This window comes from Ammospiza nelsoni, chromosome 6 (assembly GCF_027579445.1).
Source record: "Ammospiza nelsoni isolate bAmmNel1 chromosome 6, bAmmNel1.pri, whole genome shotgun sequence".
NCBI lineage: Eukaryota > Metazoa > Chordata > Aves > Passeriformes > Passerellidae > Ammospiza > Ammospiza nelsoni.
This window is the reverse complement of record NC_080638.1, coordinates 61,985,728-62,004,872: the sequence shown is the minus strand read 5'-3', so window position 1 is coordinate 62,004,872 and position 19,145 is coordinate 61,985,728. Positions and strand designations below refer to the sequence as shown.

Sequence of the window (19,145 nt, the reverse complement as noted above, 5' to 3'; positions counted from 1 at the left end):
CCCTCACGGAGCCCTCACGGAGCCCCGCCCCCGGCGCTCGAGACCGCCCCTCCCGCCTCTCCGCCTCACCCAATCAGCACAGAGATCACCGCACTATTTGCATATTAAACCCCGCCCTCCTTGCTGTTCACCAATCAGCGTGCTCCTCTCATGAAGCCGGGGGAAAGCCCTGCTGGACTTTCCACGCACCCGCTGAGCCGCAGCTTCCCATTGGGCAATGGGCCGGTGGGCGGGGCCAGTTTGAACGGGCGGTGGCGGGGAGCGGCGCCATGGTGAAACCGCTGAGGGACCGGGACCGGGATCGGGATCGGGATCGGGATCGGGATCGGGATCCGGATCCCGGCACCGCCGAGGGTCCCGGCCCCACGATGAGACCCCCGCTCTCCCCGCAGCCCGCTGCGGCGCCAGCCGACGGCTTCGCCTCCTCAGACGATGAGGCCGCCGAGGAGGACCCGAGCCCGCTCCACATCTCCTGGTGAGGCGGCACCCGCGGGGTCCTTTCTCTGGGGAAATGGTATTAAATCTCTATCCTGAGAAACAAGAGGGTTTTCCCTCCGCAAGGAAAGCCCGAGCCGGGCTCTGGTGACCTTCCGGGCTGGGGGGCCCGGTGGTGCTGGGGAAGTGTCAGCGGATGGGGTTGGGGTTGGAAGGGGCCGCTGGGGCTGGTCCAACCGCCCTGCCCAGGGGCTCCCCCACAGCAGAGCCAAGGATCACACCCAGGTGGGTTTGAAATGTTTCCATTTAAAACTCCACAACTTCCCTGGCAGCCTGTTCCAGGCCTCCATTCCCTTTACTGACAGGGTGGAGATGCCCTGGCACAGGTTATCCAGAGACGCTGTGGCTGCCCCATCACTGGAAGTGTTCCAGGCCAGCTTGGACAGGGTTTGGAGCAACCTGGGATGGTGGAAATTGTCCCTGCCATGGCAGGGGATTGGAACAAGATGATCTTTAAGGTCCCCTCCACCCAAACCTTTTGTCACCCTCAAAGTAACATTTTTCTTCATCCTCACTTCCCATGTTTCATTTTGTTCCTGTCCTCATTGTCACACCAGACACTGGTGAAAAGTTCTGGCCCCACCCTCTTGACACCGCCTCTAAACTTATTTATACATTTAAATAATTGAAACCTTCCCTTCTGATTTTTATTTATTTTACTTTTTATTTTCTGATAGGTTGTCTTTGTCTCCTCTCTACTCTTCAGAGTTCCTGGGACTATGTTCCCTTCCAGGTAAGAAGCATTCACTGAAATTTGCAGGCATGTTTGAGAGATTAAGAGAGGTAATACCTTGTACCCTAAATTCCTGTGTTGTGGGTGACTCCTTTTGTAATCTACCCCTGAAATAGGTTTGGAAACACCAAAGCTAATCTAGAGAATATCTTAATGCAAGATCATGTTTTTTAAGTCAAAAAGGTAAACATATAAATTTTGTCTGCATTTTTAATTACCAGAACTGCTGCCATGGTGAATCTCCACTCAACTCTTAAGTGATCTTTATTCAGCCCTTTTATTTGTTGGATGATTATTTGTGTTGGTGGGGGGATTTTATGCTGTATCCAAATTTAAAATATCCAAAACTTTTCATCTGGAAAACACAAAGCACCTTAAAACCTTGGGCAGATTTCTTTGGTTAATCCTATTGCATTACAGTATTAAGCAGATAATGGTGTTTAAACTGCCTTCTGCACCAGGGATCTACCTGCAAAAACAAGAACTGTGTTTTATTCAGGCTGTGGCTTCGTTCCTTGCTTTGATTTTGGGGGGAGGCTGCCTGTGCTCTGTTCTGCTGCTGCAGCCATCCCATAAATGTCACTTACCTGCAGTGGTAATTGTTGTTCATAACTTGTTTCAGGTTGCAGGTTCAAGGATATCAGAAGAAATCTTCAGAAAGATATAGGTGAGTGTTCTTTGTGCCAAGGGCAATTCCATGAATATTCCATAATTATGGAATAAATAGTCAGGATATTTCCAGGCTGGAGCTGCACAGTACCCATGAGGCAACTTCAGAGCAGCTGGGATCAAGATGAATTACAAACTTGTGGTCTTCCTTTTTCCCAGAGAAAAGTGAAATTGGGATAGAAAGGATGGAATTATGTAAAGACTTGTGCTGAGTATTCAGCTGTGAGCACTAAAGAGCAGAGACCAATAAGAAATCCTCTCAGTGTTTGGGTAAGTCAAGCTTAGGAAGGAGCTCCTGGCTGTGAGGGTGTGAGGCCCTGGCACAGAGCAGCTGTGGCTGCCCCTGGATCCCTGGCAGTGCCCAAGGCCAGGCTGGACAGGGCTGGGAGCAGCCTGGGATGGTGGAAGGTGTCCCTGCCATGGCAGAGGTTGAATGAGATGGGCTTTAAGGTCCTTTCCAACCTAAACCATCCTGGGATTCTGTGACTTTAACTGGAGATGGGACAGAAGCATACTTAGGTGGATAACAGGCTGTCCTGAGTGCTGCTGTGTTCTCCAGTGAGATTCTCTCAGGATTCCCTCTGAACTGAGAAAATTCCTCTCCTGGATTACCTGAAGGGAAATGTGGGGGAGGCTCAGTGGAAGAAAGAGTCCTCCAACCAAAATTGCTCACTCCAACTGTCTTAGCCCCAAAGATTAAACAAGAGATCAGGACCGAGGTCCTTATCTGCTTATCCTTAAGCTTGATTGGCTTTTGTTTATCTGCAAGTGTCTTAATCCATTGGCAGGAGAACTAAAGAGCTGTGGGATCCAGGATGTTTTTGTGCTTTGTACCAGAGGAGAGCTCTCAAAATACCGAGTACCAAACCTGATTGACACCTACCAGCAGCACGGGATGTGTGTGCACCACCACCCCATTCCTGATGGGAATGCTCCCGACATTGCCACCTGCTGCAAGATCCTGGAAGAGCTCAGAGCCTGCCTGGAAAATAAGCAGAAAACAGTGATACAGTAGGTTCTGCCTCCCCATCACCCCACATTCCTGCAAAGGATGCCAGCTTCTCTCCAGGTGTATGAGCAGGGGAAATAGGATGGTGTGAAAAGGCAGTTGCACTCTTTAGGGTTAGCTCATGCTGTGAAGTCTGCTTGTTCCTCCTCCTGCAGCTATTTGGAGAGAATTCTTCCTTTCAGAAGATCAGAATGTCCCATTTCAAGATTAGAATGTCCCATTTCCCCTTGCTCTGTCCAGCAAGAGTTTTAAAGTGTGTTTTGAGTGGCACCACAGGGCTCCTTGCCCCCAGCCTACCTGGATATCAGGGGTACAGAATGAGTTGGCAGCTAAAGCACTCCTTTGCCAGAGGCTGTGACTGCCCCATCCCTGGAAGTGTTCCAGGCCAGGGATGGGGCTTGGAACAACCTGATCCAGTGGAAGGTGTCCCTGCCCATGGCAGGGGGTGGAATGAAGTGACTCTAAGGTCCCTTCCAACCCAAACCACTCTGTGAGTCTGTAACATTTCCCTGGACTATTTATCAGGGACTCAGTGGCTTCCAGCAGTGCAAAATTCACTCCTGATTTCCATGAATGGGTTTAAAGGAGTTTATTTAGCTGGGCTCAGAAGAGAAGGGAAGAGCTTTCCAAATTCCATGTTCCCTGAATGATCCCACTGACACCTTCCTGTACAGACATCCACTGAGTCCTTGGTCTTCCTGCTGACACAGAACCCTGCTCTTCTCCTCACAACTGTCCTCAAACCCTTAATCTGGAGTAGGATTTAAAGAAATTTGAAATTGTCCATCCTTCTACTGTTTCCTGTCCTTCTGTACCTTTGGGACTATTAGCAGGAATGAAGGGGAACTTGAAATTTGAAGTTTCCATGGAAAGATACAAAAGTTTTGGAGAATAAATAAGATATATCCCTGTAGGTATAGAAATAGAATATAGAAAATACATAGAAATTCTTGTTCTGACTTTTTTTGTACCACTGTTCCTCTTGATTGTATTAAGGCAAGAACTGTGTCCATCTGTTTATGTGCTGGGGGGGTCCCTGGGTGCTGCAGTTTGCTACAGCTCATTCCAACCAGATGTTTTCTTTTCTCTCAGCTGTTATGGTGGCCTTGGACGCTCATGTCTTGGTAAGCATTTGTCTCCATCCCACAAACCCACAGAGCCAAATTCTGCTGGGAGCTTGTCTGTGGATGCAATCCAAACTGCCACTACCAGGAGCAGCCTGGTTCACAGAAAGGACATGAAGCAATTCCTCTGCATCTGATTGATCCCAGTGTTGCTCCTTAAAGCCTTCAGGAGTGTTAGTTACTGTGTGTTCCCAGAAGGAAGGGGTGGGCATATGGCCAGAAGACACAAAGGGGAATTAACTGGGTGTACTGGCACTCATTCCTGAAAAGCCTAGGAATGCATCCAGATGCTGCTGGGAAGGCAGTGGGAGGGGTTTCACCTATCTCTAAAGCCCATAGGCTGAGGCAGGAGCAGCAGGGAGATGGGCCAGTGCCCAGAGATAGGATTCTGCAAGAGATCCAAGAGCCCTGGGACCTGGATAGTTTGCCAGGGTGGTTTTCATGGGACAAACCTGTGGCTGTGTGCAGTCAGAGGTGCTCAGCAGCGCTCAGGTGTCAACACTTTCCCTTGCAGTGGCTGCCTGTCTCCTGCTCCAGCTTTCAGACACGCTGGCACCTCAGCAGGTGATAGAGAGCCTCAGGAACCTGAGAGGATCAGGGGCCATACAGACCATCAAGGTAATGGGGCTGCAGCAGGTAATGCACAGGTCCAAACAGCAGTGAGAGCTCAGGCAGGCCCCTCCTTCACTTCCCAGAGATACCTCTGCCTTAACAGCTGCTCTCTGGGGTTTGAGCTGTGTCCTGCTTCCAAGAAACAGCTTCTCCCAAGAGGAAAAGGCCTCAAGTTGTGCCAGAAGAGGTTTAAGTTGGATAACAGCGAAAATTTCTTCACTGAAAGGGTTGTCCAGCCCTGGCACAGCTGCCCATGGCAGGGGTGGCATCCCCATCCCTGGAGGGATTTAAAAGCCATGTGGGGATGTGGGGTAGTGGTGGTGTTAAGAGTGCTGGGGGAATGGTTGGACTCAAAGTCCTTAGAGAGATTTTCCAATCTAAATGATACCATGATTCCAAATAAAGCAGCTTTGAATTCTGACAACTCCCACCTCTGAGGACCACGTTTTGCATTGCCTTGGGGTAGTGCATCACCTGTGGCCATGATGGGGAACCACAGGATCCAAGTCAACGTCCATGGAATCTGTGTCTGACAGTGAAACGTCCCAGAGGATGTGGAGTAAGCACACAAAGAACAAATGGGCCAGAGGGTGCAGTTTTCATCCAGGGCTATCAAACAGCTTTCTACCACAGGTGGTGCCTGTTGCTAAAGCACAGAGCACTCACTGCAGCCTGGTTGTGCATTTGCAGCAGTACAATTTCCTCCATGACTTCCGGGAGAAGCTGGCTGCACACCTGGCCACAAAGGAGCCGCCGCTGAGATCGGCGTCGCGGTAGCTGATCCTGCCATGGGTGCCCGTGTGGAAAGCTCCTGGACAAGACACTTCTCTCCTACCTTTCCTCAGTGCTACTGCCTGTGTGACACAGCTGCTGCCTTCTAATGTGTAAAGTATTGGGATGGGGAGGAAATCCTAGAGAACATGTGGCATCTTCCCCTCTTTGGTGATTTTAATACTCACTGCCTGAAAAATACATGTACAAGTGTGTTTGTGTCCATTGCTGTTCTGCTGGGAGAATGGAGCTGGATAGAAATTCCATCTCTGGAGCTGTTTAAAACACCCTCACACCATCAGCTCTGCTGTAAAGCAAAGTCAAGCTGGAGCTCTCACCCTTCTGAGCTCGTAACAACTCTCTCTAAAATGTCACAGGTTCTGCTCGATGTGTTGAGGGCTATTTGGGAAGGAGTCTCCTCATTCCAAGAGCAGGAGGTGTTGTACCACAAATCTGTGACAAAGCCAGCAGGGGGGTTGTAGGTGACTGTGGCAGGGAGACACTGCTGCAGCTGCGTGGGTGAGCTGGCACAGCCCTTCTGCCAGCACTGAGAGTAAACAAACAATCAGCTGGGGGCTGGCAGGCTCTCACAGGAACAGTCCTCTAGCAGTCTCTCCTGTTTCACCATATCCATTCATAAAAGCACGATGAAACAGCTCCTGGCTTTTGCTAAAGTTCAGGATTTTGCTAAAGTTCAGGACCATCTCAAGTTAAAAGCTAGGATGAGATTCCACACAGCACCAGGGGGCTGGAGTTGAACAAGTCCCTGCTTTGTGAACTTCAGAATTTATCTTTGAACATTTGAACTTTGAGCAGAAAGGTGATTTCTGCAGATTAATTAGTGTTTACTGCCATTCCCTTCCCCACTCTAATGGCAAACAGGAACTTTTCCAGTTTCCACAGCACAGAATAATTTACAGCAAATACCCTGCCCCAAATGTGCTTCAGTACTTCTTGCATCTAATGGTTTTCAGATATTAAATATTTATCACATGACTCAGCAGGAAGCTTGCTAAGGGTGGGAGAAATGTTCTTTATCTTCTCCATAATGTTTTGGCTCCTCGAATTCCAAAACCAATTATCAGGTCCACATTTTGAATGCCAAAGGCCTGGTACTCCAGCAAGGCATCACACAAGGGCTACTCCAGCACTCCTGGGACACAAGGCTGATGTTGTTGGACAGGGATGGTGTTATCCACACCCCTGGGCAGCTGGGAATACTCCTCTGCACCCCACACACCCAGTTAAAACTGCTCAGGACAGTGCAAACACTTGGGTAAATATTGCTGGGCCCTTGGAGCAGCTGTCACTTGGGCTCAGTCAGGCCTGCATTGTTTATTCCAGTGTGGAATTTGGCTCAAACCAGCCCAAATGCCAAGGGAACAAGAGATTTGTTTAGAAGGTTGAGGAGAGCCAGGGGCTACAAGCAGCCAGTCTTGTTTCCATAATGGATTAATAAATATACAAACATAAGAAAGGTTTAATGAGCTTTGCTTCCACAGGCTGAGGTCACCTCTTACATATTTGGAAGAGTCAAGCAGCAAAAAATAAAAATGATCCAATAGGAACAATATTCATGAGTTTCCAAAAAAGCCTTTCAAAAATTCTTCCATGAAAAACTAAAACTTATGGTTGCACAAGGAAAAAAATAATCATGGAATGCTGAAGCTTGAGCAATAGGAGCATAGGAAATGCTCAATAAATGCAAGGAAACGTGAGAAAAACAATTTTATGTACAAAGCAATCAACTGTCAGGGCTATTCTTACTTAGGAAAGAGAATCTGAAGTTACCACAGCCTGAATATATTTTAAAAAAACTAGAAACTCCCACTCTCCATCCTCTGGGAAGGCTGTGGAGGAGAAAGGACAGTCCCAAAGCTGTGGAGGGACTTCCAACCAGAGAGCAAACAGACTTAGCCCCTGTGACAGGTGACTTGAGTAAAGTCTGTTCATTCACACCCAAATAAGGGGGAAAAGGGGACATTTTCACCACATCCTAAAAAATGAGAGTGTAGGGTCACTAAGTGAAGTTGGCAAAACTGCTAAATGTATGGTTTTTACACAGAAATTCTATTGCAGAACTCACTGTCAGCGTTGCCCAGAGCAGCTGTGGCTGCTCCATCCCTGCAGTGCCCAAGGCCAGGCTGGACAGGGCTGGGAGCAGCCTGGATAGAGGAAGGTGTCCCTGCCACGTCCCTCATGGAATGAGATGGGATTTAATTTAATGTCCCCACCAACACAAACTGCTCTGGGATTCTGTGATCTTCCAGACCAGGCTACAAAACTGCTCTAAAAGCAGCTGAACTGATGGCACAAAAGCCATTCAGAGCTTTGTAAAATGCCAAAGCCCACTCAGGACATCTGTAACACACAAATTTCCAAATTTCTCACTCTTCAGGCAGATACTCAACACCTGCCCTGTTTCAGATTCCTTTCCTCAGCCACTGGCACTGCCCAACACACCAGTGTTGGAATATCTGGATTTCTGGTGGAACCCAGTGCAGCCATTCATACATTTTTACTGCCCCTAATACCCAAGAGACCCAAAGTGAACAAATACACAGTTTATGCAAAAAAAAAGTTTTACTAGAATGGGGAAACTGCATTGTTCTCCAGCACAGATAAATGAAAAAAGATTCCTAGTTAATACTTGGAAATTAGGCAGCTGTTCACAGTCACAATTTACAATGCAATATTTATCTGAAACATCTTGCTCTGCCCTATCTGCTATTTAACTTCAGGAAAAAAAGCAGGAACTCAGAGCTCCCCTTTTCCAGAGGTAATTCAATTCTGTGTTCTATTTTTAAAGGGAATGCAATAATCCACTGTAAAACAACTGATGAACACAGTGAGGATCTGTTGAATTTATAAACAAAACAAAAGGCACCACATAAAAAGAAATGTTGCTGAATTTGAGATTTGTTTTTTATTATCATTTATTGCACTAAGGAACAGCGGGGCAGTTTCACAATCTCACCTTCTGCTTTGAAAAAGTCTGTAGTATTTACTACTCCTAAACCCAAAAGTGTTTTCATCATTGGACTTGATAAACATTGGAGGTTTGTCCATTTGTTAATCAGCACAGACATTAAAAAAAAAAAACACATTTAAATTCATTCCTTCATGGACAATTCAGCTTCTCCTACCACAATGGCACAGGCTCCAGATTAAAGCAGGGTTAATGTTTGGAGAAGATACAGAAGGCTCTGGACCTATGGATGCACATACAGATTAACCAGATAATAAAAAAAAATAAACCAGAATAGAACTATTTTTGCTTTTGTGTCCATGAATTAATATCCTAAGACCAACATCACCTATGGGCAAAACACAGAGCATTCCAGTTGTTGCCAAGCACTTGGAGCCAGGGCTGGTTTAGAGTCAAGAGTGGGATACACAAGTCCAAGTGAGCCCCTACAAAGCCCATCCTACAGCAAACCCCTAGAGCACTAAGGCTAGTAGTAACCAACACCTACTCAAAGGTTATGGCTGTTCCTTATGGAGTGCAAAGTCAAAACTTTTCAAACCCCAGGCATCTTTGTATTAATTTACACATAATTCATCAATTTCAGCGTCCCAGGAAAATATAAGAAAACAGTCTTTCCACAAGTATAAAATGTGGAAATATTTTAAAAATAGGGGAGTCATTGTTTTCTAACTCAATTGTGAACATCAGGTTCCGGATTTAATCTTGGTCAGAGGTTCTTGTTGTAAAGAATCCATGTTTTTTGTGGCTTTTGCATGCACTTAACTGGAACAAAGCTTGCTGAATGTCTTCTTAAGAGCTCACCAGAACATAAATCATGCTGCAGAAGAAAAAAAAAATATTAAGATGCATCATTTTGCTTAGTGTTACACATTTAATTCTAACAGGGTCTATTATAAGGAACAAATCCATGTGAGATACATAGACTGTGACTGAAGATCTGACAAAATGACTCTTCTACTTTTCACTTCAACAAAATCACATTTACATCAAATACTTTCCTCTGAAAAAAAAGTTTCAGCTTCTTAATTAAATACCCTGGGATTTATTGTATTATGCTTAACAGAAGAAAAGTTTGGAGCTTTTCAGTCTACAGTTATGGAACAGAGATTCAAAATAGCAATTCTGACCAAACTGGATTGTGTTTTAGAGCAGAATCAGGGATGAATGTGGATTCTTTAGCAGGAAAGCTGGCACTGTAGGTGACCATACAGATTCCCAGCATGTTTTGTGTTGGAAGGACTTTATAGATCCTCTCACTCCAACCCCTGCAATGGGCTGGGAGACCTTTGGCTAGGCCAGGGTGCTGCAAGTCCCCTCCAACCCTGCCTGGAACACTTCCAGGGATCCAGGGGCAGCCACAGCTTCTCTGGGTAATCTGTGCCAGGGCCTGCCCACCCTCACAGCCAGGAATTCCCTCCCAATATCCCATCTAACCCCACCCTCTGGCAGTGGGAAGCTATTCCCACATGTCCTATCATTACACACCCTGGTCCAAAGTCCCTTTGGAGCTCTCACAGGCTCCCTTCCAGCACGAGAAGGATCATATTCCTATGGACAGTATTTCTCTCTGCACTGAGCCAAAGCTTCAGACTGAAGAGGAAAACTTACCCATATAGGTAGTAAAAAAAAGATAGAAGGTAGAATGCTAATTTGCACCATCCTTCTTTCTGGCAATAGGCTAAAATATCTGCATTCATGATGGTCGTGGGATCGTAGAGCCCCGGGCCGCTCATCACGGGTCTGCTCATGTACCTGGAACGAGGCACAGGCAGGTGAGGGGTGACAGCCACAGGGACCTGGGTCCTGTCCCCACCCACCAGGGAATGCCACAGCTGAGACATGGATAACACCCTGTACAGAGAAGCAATTAAATTCCCATGTCTTAAGGAATGGCAGAGGAAATTGGAATTGCTATTTCAACTGGCATTCCACACTGGGAATTGTCTCAGTGCACCTTTAACACACACACACACACAACTCAATTCCCACACAGCACAAGAGAATAAAACCCACCCAAGAAAGCCAGGTGATGGCTCTCATTGTACAGCCATGACCTGAACTTCCCCACAAAGCATCTGGGTTTTCCCAAGACACAGAACACTGGACAGAAGACAGGAGAATGAGTAACAATTCACTGAGCATAACACACTCGCCAAAATTACCTCCAAATATGATAAGCCAACAAGGGCATATTGAGACCCAGTGTGAGCCACTCTGCTGCACAGAGAAACATGACACAGAAGAATGCATGGATGAGGTACTCTGGAAGTACAAGCTGGAAAAGAAAAAGGTGAGTTAGAAGTTTTGATTGCACAGAGCAAAACGTGGCATTCAGCTACTTTGGAGGCACACAATTGCTTAAAAATATTCTTTAAAACCAACACTAACAAGAACAAGACTGTGGAACGTGAAAGCAGCAGCCAGCACTATGTGCCTTGCTGTTTTCACATGCTATTCATGAACCAAGGAGAAAAATTTATCAGATTTAATGGTCAGATCAATATTTTTTAATTGCTTCTATTAAATTAACAGATTCCACACTTTATGCGTGACACTCAGAAGAGGTCACTGAGATATTTCTGCTCATGCAACAGAGAAATATCAGTAGGAAACATGCTCTGCAGAATGGTTTATAGGCAAAAAGATAAGTTTGTGTTTTCCTGTTTTACAGATCCAGAACTTTCCAAAGTTGATCTATTCCCAAAATGTGACACCCCAGGCAGAGCTTTACCCAACCAAACCAGCGGTGACGTGGTGGCACACAGGTCTGCACAGAGGAGCTGCTCTGCACAGCCAGTTCTCCCTCACAGTTCCCACTGTGCATGCTTTACAGCATCATGCTTCCAGCAGAAGCCCACAGAGCTCAGAACCAGGTACCATGGAGCCACAGGAAGCATGGAATGCTGCAGAGATTAGTGTTGTTAATAGGAACAACATGGAGAGGTACAGAGAGTAAACACATGCAAAGAGCTGCGGGATCTCACACCCGACACGGGAGTTAAGTTTTAAACAAGTCACCCCAAGGTGTTGCTATTCACTGCTTTATTACCTGCTATTCACTGCTTTATTACCAGGTTCAGAAGGAATCATACAAATCAAACTGGTTTGGGTTGGGAGGGACCTCAAAGTCCATCCAGTTCTGCACTTTCCACTATCCCAGGTTGCTCCAACCTGGCCTTGGGCACTTCCAGGGATCCAGGGGCAGCCACAGCTGCTCTGGGCACCCTGTGCCAGGGCTCAGCACTCTCATTATGAAGAATTCCCAATCCCCAATCTCCCATCCACCCCTGCCCTCTGGCACTGGGAGCCATTCCCTGGCTCCTGTCCCTCCATCCCTTGTCCCCAGTCCCTCTGCAGCTCTCCTGGAGCCCCTTCAGGCCCTGCCAGGGGCTCTGAGCTCTCCCTGGAGCCTTCTCCTCTCCAGGGGAGCACCCTCAGCTCTCCCAGCCTGGCTCCAGCCCTGGAGCAGCTCTGTAAAGCTTTTGCCTTCTCTACTGAGCCCTGTAAAACTCCTCATGGAAAACACCCCATTTTTACCCAAAGGTTTAAATTGTCTCTGTGTGTGTGCCTGTACACACACAACACACTCTGCTCTCTTTTTGTGCAGTGTGATTAACATTGCATGGGATGATAACATCAAAGTTTCAGTGGTTTACAATTTTTTTTCTTCTTTTAAAACCCCAGAATATCTTCCTAGAAACCTAAAAGCTACCAACAAACACACTCACCACCTACTTTGCTGACATTCTAGTTCTCTAAATGAAGAATATCAAAGTAAACTTGCATCAACACCACCAAAATTCAGCTGTTGGACACAAAATGTTTCAAGTAAATATTTTCATCCAGATCCTTCTTTGCATACTTACCATTTACACATGAAATTATTTATAGCAGAACAACCACCCTGTCCAACACACGATGCATTTGGCAGCCTGCTCAGACAGATTCACCAGGCCTGAAAAATCTGTATTTATTTACCTACATATCTCAAAATATGTTTTTCTTTTCTCTTGTTTATTATACCCTGCTCCCACACCAGGATCTCTGCCTCTTTCTAATCTCCCCCACTTGATCCTCCCTGCCTGTCCTAAAGAAAAATGAATTACATCAGATCCTGCCATATTTATCACAGAAGTGAGGGAGGATGGATCTGGTTGCTGAGAAAAGACACGACTACAAGAGGAGCAGGGAAGAGAAGGAATCAGCAGTGTACTCAGGAGTTACTATTTTAGGCTAATCTCTCCACTGAGGTGCATCAATTCCTACCCAGATCTTTGGTTCTTTCTACAGGAAAACAACACCCAGCATCATGTACCCCTCAAGAGCCTGAACTGCACTTTTGGGGACCAGCCTGCTTCCACAGGAACAGCAAATATGAGATTATTTCAGACTGTCAGTAGCAAAGCTGCCATGTAAAGGACACTCCATGCACGTGGGGCAGCAGAAGGTTAATATCCAGTTAAACATGCACATTTTTACACTACAAAGGTTGCAGTAAGGTCAAAATGCATCGATGTAATGAGAGTTGGCCTCTCCCACACTGCAGCAGAGATGACTGGAACAGACCAAGCAAGGGAAACTGTTAGATGCACAGCTCTCCTACAGCAAACCTCCTCTCCTCCTCCCCTCCTCACACTGAAATATTCACTTTCATTTGTGTGCTGTACATAGAACACACTCTCTGCCCCCTCCTCCACCCCCAATTACAGCAAATTTATTTTTTGGTGTGCATTTTACTTAAAACACACTAAAGCTACAGGTCAGGCCACGCTGCTGTGCTGCCCCTGCATCCTCCCTCAGCCTGGGCACACACAGAGTAAAAGCCATAAGAAAAGCACAAAATGCTGCAGGATCAAGCTCTGTGTTCTTTAACAAGCCTCCCTGATGCTGCTGGCCTGTCAGAGATGCAGGCACACAGTTTGCCTCAAATTCCTTTCCTAAGCCAAGGAGTGTCTGAGTTGCATCCCAGAGAGGACACTGGGACACAGCCCTGATCCTGGAACACAGAACAGAGAAGTGAGGAGAGCACCTATCACCTTCCACTCACCCAAATCCTCAAAAAAAGATCAGAACTGACTTGGTCAATGCTTAAAAAAATCCCCAAGTATTCTCCTCTAATCTGAATTCAGTATATCTGACTTGAAAAAACACAATTTATTTCTGCCTGAAGTTATTTTCTGACACCTAACAGGCATGTAACAGTTTTCCCCAAGTTGCTGGGTAAGCAAGCAGAATTGGTTTGGCACAAAATATGGAAATCCATGAGGTTGTTAGAAACCCCAACAAACAAATAACGAGCAGATGAACAGGCAGACTAAACAAAACAGCTAAATAGTATTACAGATGTTCCTAACAAAATGAAAGGGAAGTTCAAAAACATGAAACTGAAAAGCAGTACACACCTTTAATGCAATTTTGACTCTTTTAATCTTTTTGACCTTTTCAACTGTCTTTGTGCCGAAAATGTGGAAAGCAGATTGGAAGAATGTTAGTATGACAGCTGACAAGATCACCATCAGATTAATAACAGTCAGAATATTCAACTTGAAACTAAAGAATCACACAAAGAATTTCCCTACAACTTCTAACAACAGCGAGGGCTTCTCAACCCTGATGCAATTCTATTGCCCAGGCTGATTGCATCAAGATAACACCAAAAATAAGCATTTTACACATATTTATTTAGCAAAACAAAATGTCTGGTGTGCTACTTACAGGATTGAGTGTATTACACTGGTCTATGGGGTTCTTGTAATCAGTCTTCAGTTCATCAAATGCTATAATCTAGAGAAAAAAAACATGAAAGAATTTTGATTCCCCAGGAGCAATTTTGTATTTTATCCATTAAAAGTAGCATTTTGGCACAGAGCTGCTACCTCTGTTCTCAGTAACATTTCACCTAAGTTCTGCCTACATCAATTCACAGGTAAGACAGATGTGGAACCGGTTTTACAAATACAAAAGCAGTCGTTTCATCGGATATTCAAAAGCCTCTGACTACTCCCCAACTTTTTATCTTCCCACCTGCAATGAATTTCCTACATCCCCTTTATCAGTTTTCAGCCCTGTGCAGACCCCAGCCTCACCCAGGACTCTCTTGGTGGCCAGCAGGAATCTGGCATGGCGTTCCTTAATCCACAAAAAGAGCACGTTTAAAAGCCAACAGATATTTTGCCTCATTGTCATAGTAAATGCTGAGCCCACATACATCCCAGAATCACAGAACTGTCGGAACTGGTCGACCATCCAGTTCAACTTCCCTGCCAGAGTAGGATCACATACAGAAGGTTATACCTCCTAAAGGTGTCTCCATTAAAAAAAAAAAAAAAAAAAAAAAAAAAAAAAAAAAAAAAAGGCAAACCTAAAATATGAACACCGGTCTTCCTCTTAACATAAAGGTGCAGCATGAACTACAAAAGGCAGTTTTACACCATAAATATCCTGCTAAGCATCATATCCTCCCTTAGAGCAGCTCATCTTAGGCAGGGTCCTGTTGGCTGCTCTCCCAGTGCCAGCCTCGAGGAGCAAATCACAGAATTATGGAATGGTTTCGGCTGGAAAGGACCTGAAAGATCCAATTCCAAACCCTGCTATGGCAGGGACACCTTCCACCATTCCAGGCTGCTCCAAGCCCCATCCAACCTGGCCTTGGGCACTTCCATGGATCCCGGGGCAGCCACAGCTTCTCTGGGCACCCTGTGCCAGGGCTTCACCATCCTCACAGAGAATTCCTTCCCAATATCCCATCCATCCCTGCCTTCTGTCAGCGGGAAGCCACTGCTCCTTGTCCTGCCACTCATGCCCGCACAAAAACCCATTTTATCCGCAGGGAGGCCGATTCCCGCTCCTAGGGCGGTTCCGGATGCGGTTTCCCCGCTCCCTCGGCGGCTGTCCGGGGACGCCCTGAGGGCTCTCCGGGGCCCTTCCCCGGGCAGTCCCCCCCTCCACGGTCCCCGTACTCACATGCCAGATGGCGAAGAAGATGAGGGCGGCCGTGAGCAGCAGCGCCAACATATAGCAGAAGGCGGCGAACGTGAAGGCCATGGCGGCGGGGCCGCGCGGGGGCTGCCGGGCGCCTCAGCAGCCGCCGCGCAGCCGCCATGGCCGCGCCCGCAGCGCCCCCTGCCGGCCCCGCCGGCCGCCGCCATTTCGTGAGGGGGGGCATGAGGGGATGGAACAAAAATCCGGAGTTTTCACCTTAAAGTGTGGGCGGAGGGAGTGCGATCGCGCTTTGCGGAGCGCGGTGTGAGAGAGGGTTGGCGTAGAGTCATGGAGTCACAGAATCTAGTTTAGAAAAACCCACAAGATCATCGACTCCAATGACTCTTGTGACTATCAACACACCGGAGCACTGAGTGTCATTTCCAGTCATTCCTTGAACACCTCAAGGTGTGAGAAAAGGGATGGGGACTCCAGACCTCTTTGGGCAGCCTTTTCCCAATGACTGACCACTGTCTCCATGGACAATTTTTCCATATTATCCAATCCAAACCTCCCCTGAGGTTTTCTGAGGCCATTTCCCCTTGTCCTGTCCCTGTTCCTTGGAAGCAGAGCCCGACTCCCCTGGCTGTCCCCTCCTGTCAGGAGCTGTGCAGAGCCACAAGGGCCCCCTGAGCCTCCTTTGCTCCAGGCTGAGCCCCTTCCCAGCTCCCTCAGCCTCTCCTGGTGCTCCAGACCCTTCCCCAGCTCCATTCCCTTCTCTGGACACTCTTCAGCCCCTCAATGTCCATCCCGAACTGAGGAGCCCAGAACAGGGCACAGCACATGGTGGCCTCAGCAGTGCCCAGCACAGGGGACAGTCCCTGCCCTGGTCCTGTGGCCACAGGCCAAGGGCCACCGACCTCTTGCCCACCTGGCCAAACCTGGGCTCGTGTCCAGCCCCTGTCAAACAGCACCCCCAGGTCCTTTCCTACTTTCCAGACCCTCTGCCCCAGCCTGGAATGCTCCACGGGGTTGATGTGACTCAAGTGCAGGACCTGACACTTGGTCTTACTCAACCTTGGACTCTTGGTCTCAGTGCATTGATCCAGCCTGTCAAGGTCATTCTCCAGGGCCTTCCTGCCTTCCAGCAGATCCATACTCCCACACAATTTGGCATTGTCTGCAAATTTGCTAATGGTGGACTCAATCCCCTCAGTCAGATCATCATAAAGACATTAAACACAACTGGGCCCTACACTGATCCCTGGGGGCACCACCAATGTGCAGCATCATTCCCCACTAGTGTTTGGGCCCAGCCATCCAGACAGTTCTTAACCCAGCCTAGGGTAAACCTGTGCAAGCCATGGACTGACAGCTTTTCCAGGAGTTTGTGTTGAAAGGGAACTTAAAAACCATCAATTTTCAACCCAGTGTCATGGGCAGGTACACCTTCCAGACCAGTCCAACCTGGCCTTGAACACTTCAGGGATGGGACAGCCACAGCTTTTCTGTGCAAGTCATGCCAGGGCCTCACCACCCTCAAAGGGAAGAATTTCTTCCTAATACCTCATCTAAATCTTCCTTCTTTGAGTTTACATCCATTCCCCTGTTTCCCATCCCTACCTGATCATGTAAAATTCCCTGCTCAGCACACACTACATCTGGAGAAAAGGGAGATGGCTAATTTAGGAAGAAATGCTGAAGAAGGCTGTGCTGTGAGAGCCCTGGGGAAGGGAGGGCTGCTCATACAATCCCAAATCAATACAAATTGGAGCCTGTCCAACAGAAACAGCAGGATGAGAAAACAGTTTGAGGAGAAGATCACCCCACTCTCCTTTCCAAAGGTCATGTAAAAGTTGTTTCACTTTAAGCAGTGACACCTTGCAAAGGCAAGCTGGGGTGACTGAGGAATGATTGCTGCAATCATTTCCTCTGGAGCAGAGTGAGGGATGATTTCCATAAAACCAACAGCTGCCAAACTAAATAATATTTTCCGGTGTTATCTGCTGGAAAGCTTTATACACAATTAATGGAGTGTCACAATGAGAGATGAGCAGAAACTTTATTTCCCTCACCAAAATACAGGAAAAGCTGTAGCAAATGAGCTGTCTTTAGGAAATCGGCTGTTGCAAAGATAAAGTTGATGTTTCAACATAAAATCACTCATCTCATCCACAAACTACTCCCAGTAAAAGTGCTGTGGCATCATTATGACCTATGAAACTTTGATGTGAAACCCAGAAAACAGATTTTAAAATAAATTTTAGTGAAGATAAGCCCTGAAAAACCTGTTCTAGTGGAAGGTGTCCCTACCTGTGGCAGGGGATTGGAACAAGATGGGGTTTGAGGACTTCCAACCCAAACCAGTCTGTGATTCTGTGACTCAGATTGATAAGAAGGTGAGGGAACACAAGGCCAGGAGAGTGGGGGGTGGGTGCTCAGAGCTGCTCTGAGCCATTCCCAGCTCTGTCCCAGGAGCCTTCCCATTGCCTTGCAAGGACAGGCAGGACCACTGTGCAGTGAGAACATCAGGAAGGGCTGAGCCTGTTGTGGTTTCCTTGCAGCTCAGGGTGCTGTACAGGATGAGTTAGGAAGAGAGGCCCTGGCAGTGCATCACAGCCACCTTCCAACCATTCCTCAGGAGCCAGAAACAATTTCTGCAGTCCCTCTGCAATAACAACTTTCTTCATATCACTTGATGCTTCTTTAGCCTTATTTATTTGCAAATTGTTTATTTCTTATTTGGAATACCCTTGAGCTGCACAGGCACATTTATTCCCACAGACCTTGCACTGGACTGTGCTGGAAACTCCCTGGTGCAGGCTTTTCCAAAGCCAAAGGCAGTTTGTCTCACAAGAGCTGTGGGAGGTAGAGAAACAGGATGTGTGCAGAGATGCTGTCATACCTTGGGGCTGGGGAATGTAGGTTTTCCACTGCAGTTTGATCCATTCAAGGTAGATATTTCTGTATTTGATGATTTCTTGCACATGAAAATGTTGTGCAACAGGGATGTGCAGTCTCAGAAGTAAAAAGGTGTGTCAGCCACATACTTGCATTTGCAATTAATCCTGGTTCTGCCTGGAGGAATGCAGTGTTTTATTCCCTCGGGTGCTGGCATACCATTCAACTGCAATTATCCTGTCAGGAAAAGAGGAAGGCAGCTGTAATCTTGCACAACAAAGATTTCTGCACTGAAGGATTTCTTTATCAAAGATTTTATTTATTTATTTTTTTTAAGATAACACAGAAGGAAATGAAAAGTAAATTCTGTAGAAAATGGTCTAATCAATTCTCATTTCACTCCAATTGGTATCCATTTGGTATCTCAAATCAAACAATGACTGAGTATCTTCTCTGATTAAACTTTGAAAACAATGCCAGGAAGCCACAGAGGAGCTCTGGAGATGGCCCACAGCTCTTAATGCACCTTCCCGTTAGTCTGGACACACTGACTTTAATCCTGATTGGAATCCCCAGGGAAAATGTCAGTGTCTGTTCCCTTCATCTTAAATCCCTCTCGAGTACTTGTCCTTATTGGAAAACAGCCGTATAATCAGTCATAATTCAGTGTGTAACAGGCTGTTCATGAGGAAGATTTTGGCAGAGAACTGTGAGGAAAGATTATGGAGCAATTTCTCTGAATTATGCACAGGTTAACCACATCCTTCAACACTAAAAATTGTAATTTCAGTTATAGATATCAAGGAGAAATCTAATACTATTGAACTTGGTAATAAAAATCCCATTGAGTTTAATAGATTTGACTCACTGGGTTTTCAGGAGAGGAAAAACTGAGTATATATCTACAATTTAAGGGGGTCA

The 19,145-nt window shown here is 46.6% G+C and overlaps 2 protein-coding genes across 3 annotated transcripts; one reads left to right on the top strand and one right to left on the bottom strand.

The window, feature by feature from the left end:
• Positions 1 to 253: 253 nt before the first annotated feature.
• Positions 254 to 5,612, top strand: CDKN3 (cyclin dependent kinase inhibitor 3). Its single transcript, XM_059474855.1, has 7 exons — positions 254 to 475; positions 1,173 to 1,228; positions 1,851 to 1,895; positions 2,686 to 2,908; positions 3,999 to 4,030; positions 4,545 to 4,648; positions 5,333 to 5,612. The coding sequence occupies exons 1-7, from the start codon at positions 270 to 272 to the stop codon at positions 5,417 to 5,419; spliced, it is 753 nt and encodes a 250-aa protein (XP_059330838.1). The 5' UTR covers positions 254 to 269; the 3' UTR covers positions 5,420 to 5,612.
• A 2,365-nt stretch (positions 5,613 to 7,977) lies between these two features.
• Positions 7,978 to 15,504, bottom strand: CNIH1 (cornichon family AMPA receptor auxiliary protein 1). Of its 2 annotated transcripts, XM_059474700.1 has the most exons (6): positions 15,366 to 15,497; positions 14,118 to 14,186; positions 13,805 to 13,852; positions 10,565 to 10,677; positions 10,011 to 10,154; positions 7,978 to 9,219 (listed from the first exon to the last, which is right to left on the bottom strand). In XM_059474700.1, the coding sequence occupies exons 1-6, from the start codon at positions 15,444 to 15,446 to the stop codon at positions 9,192 to 9,194; spliced, it is 483 nt and encodes a 160-aa protein (XP_059330683.1). In that variant the 5' UTR covers positions 15,447 to 15,497; the 3' UTR covers positions 7,978 to 9,191. The 2 variants fall into 2 exon arrangements, with proteins under 2 accessions (XP_059330683.1, XP_059330684.1); XM_059474701.1 differs by lacking the exon at positions 13,805 to 13,852 and having other exon boundaries at positions 15,366 to 15,504.
• Positions 15,505 to 19,145: the final 3,641 nt, after the last annotated feature.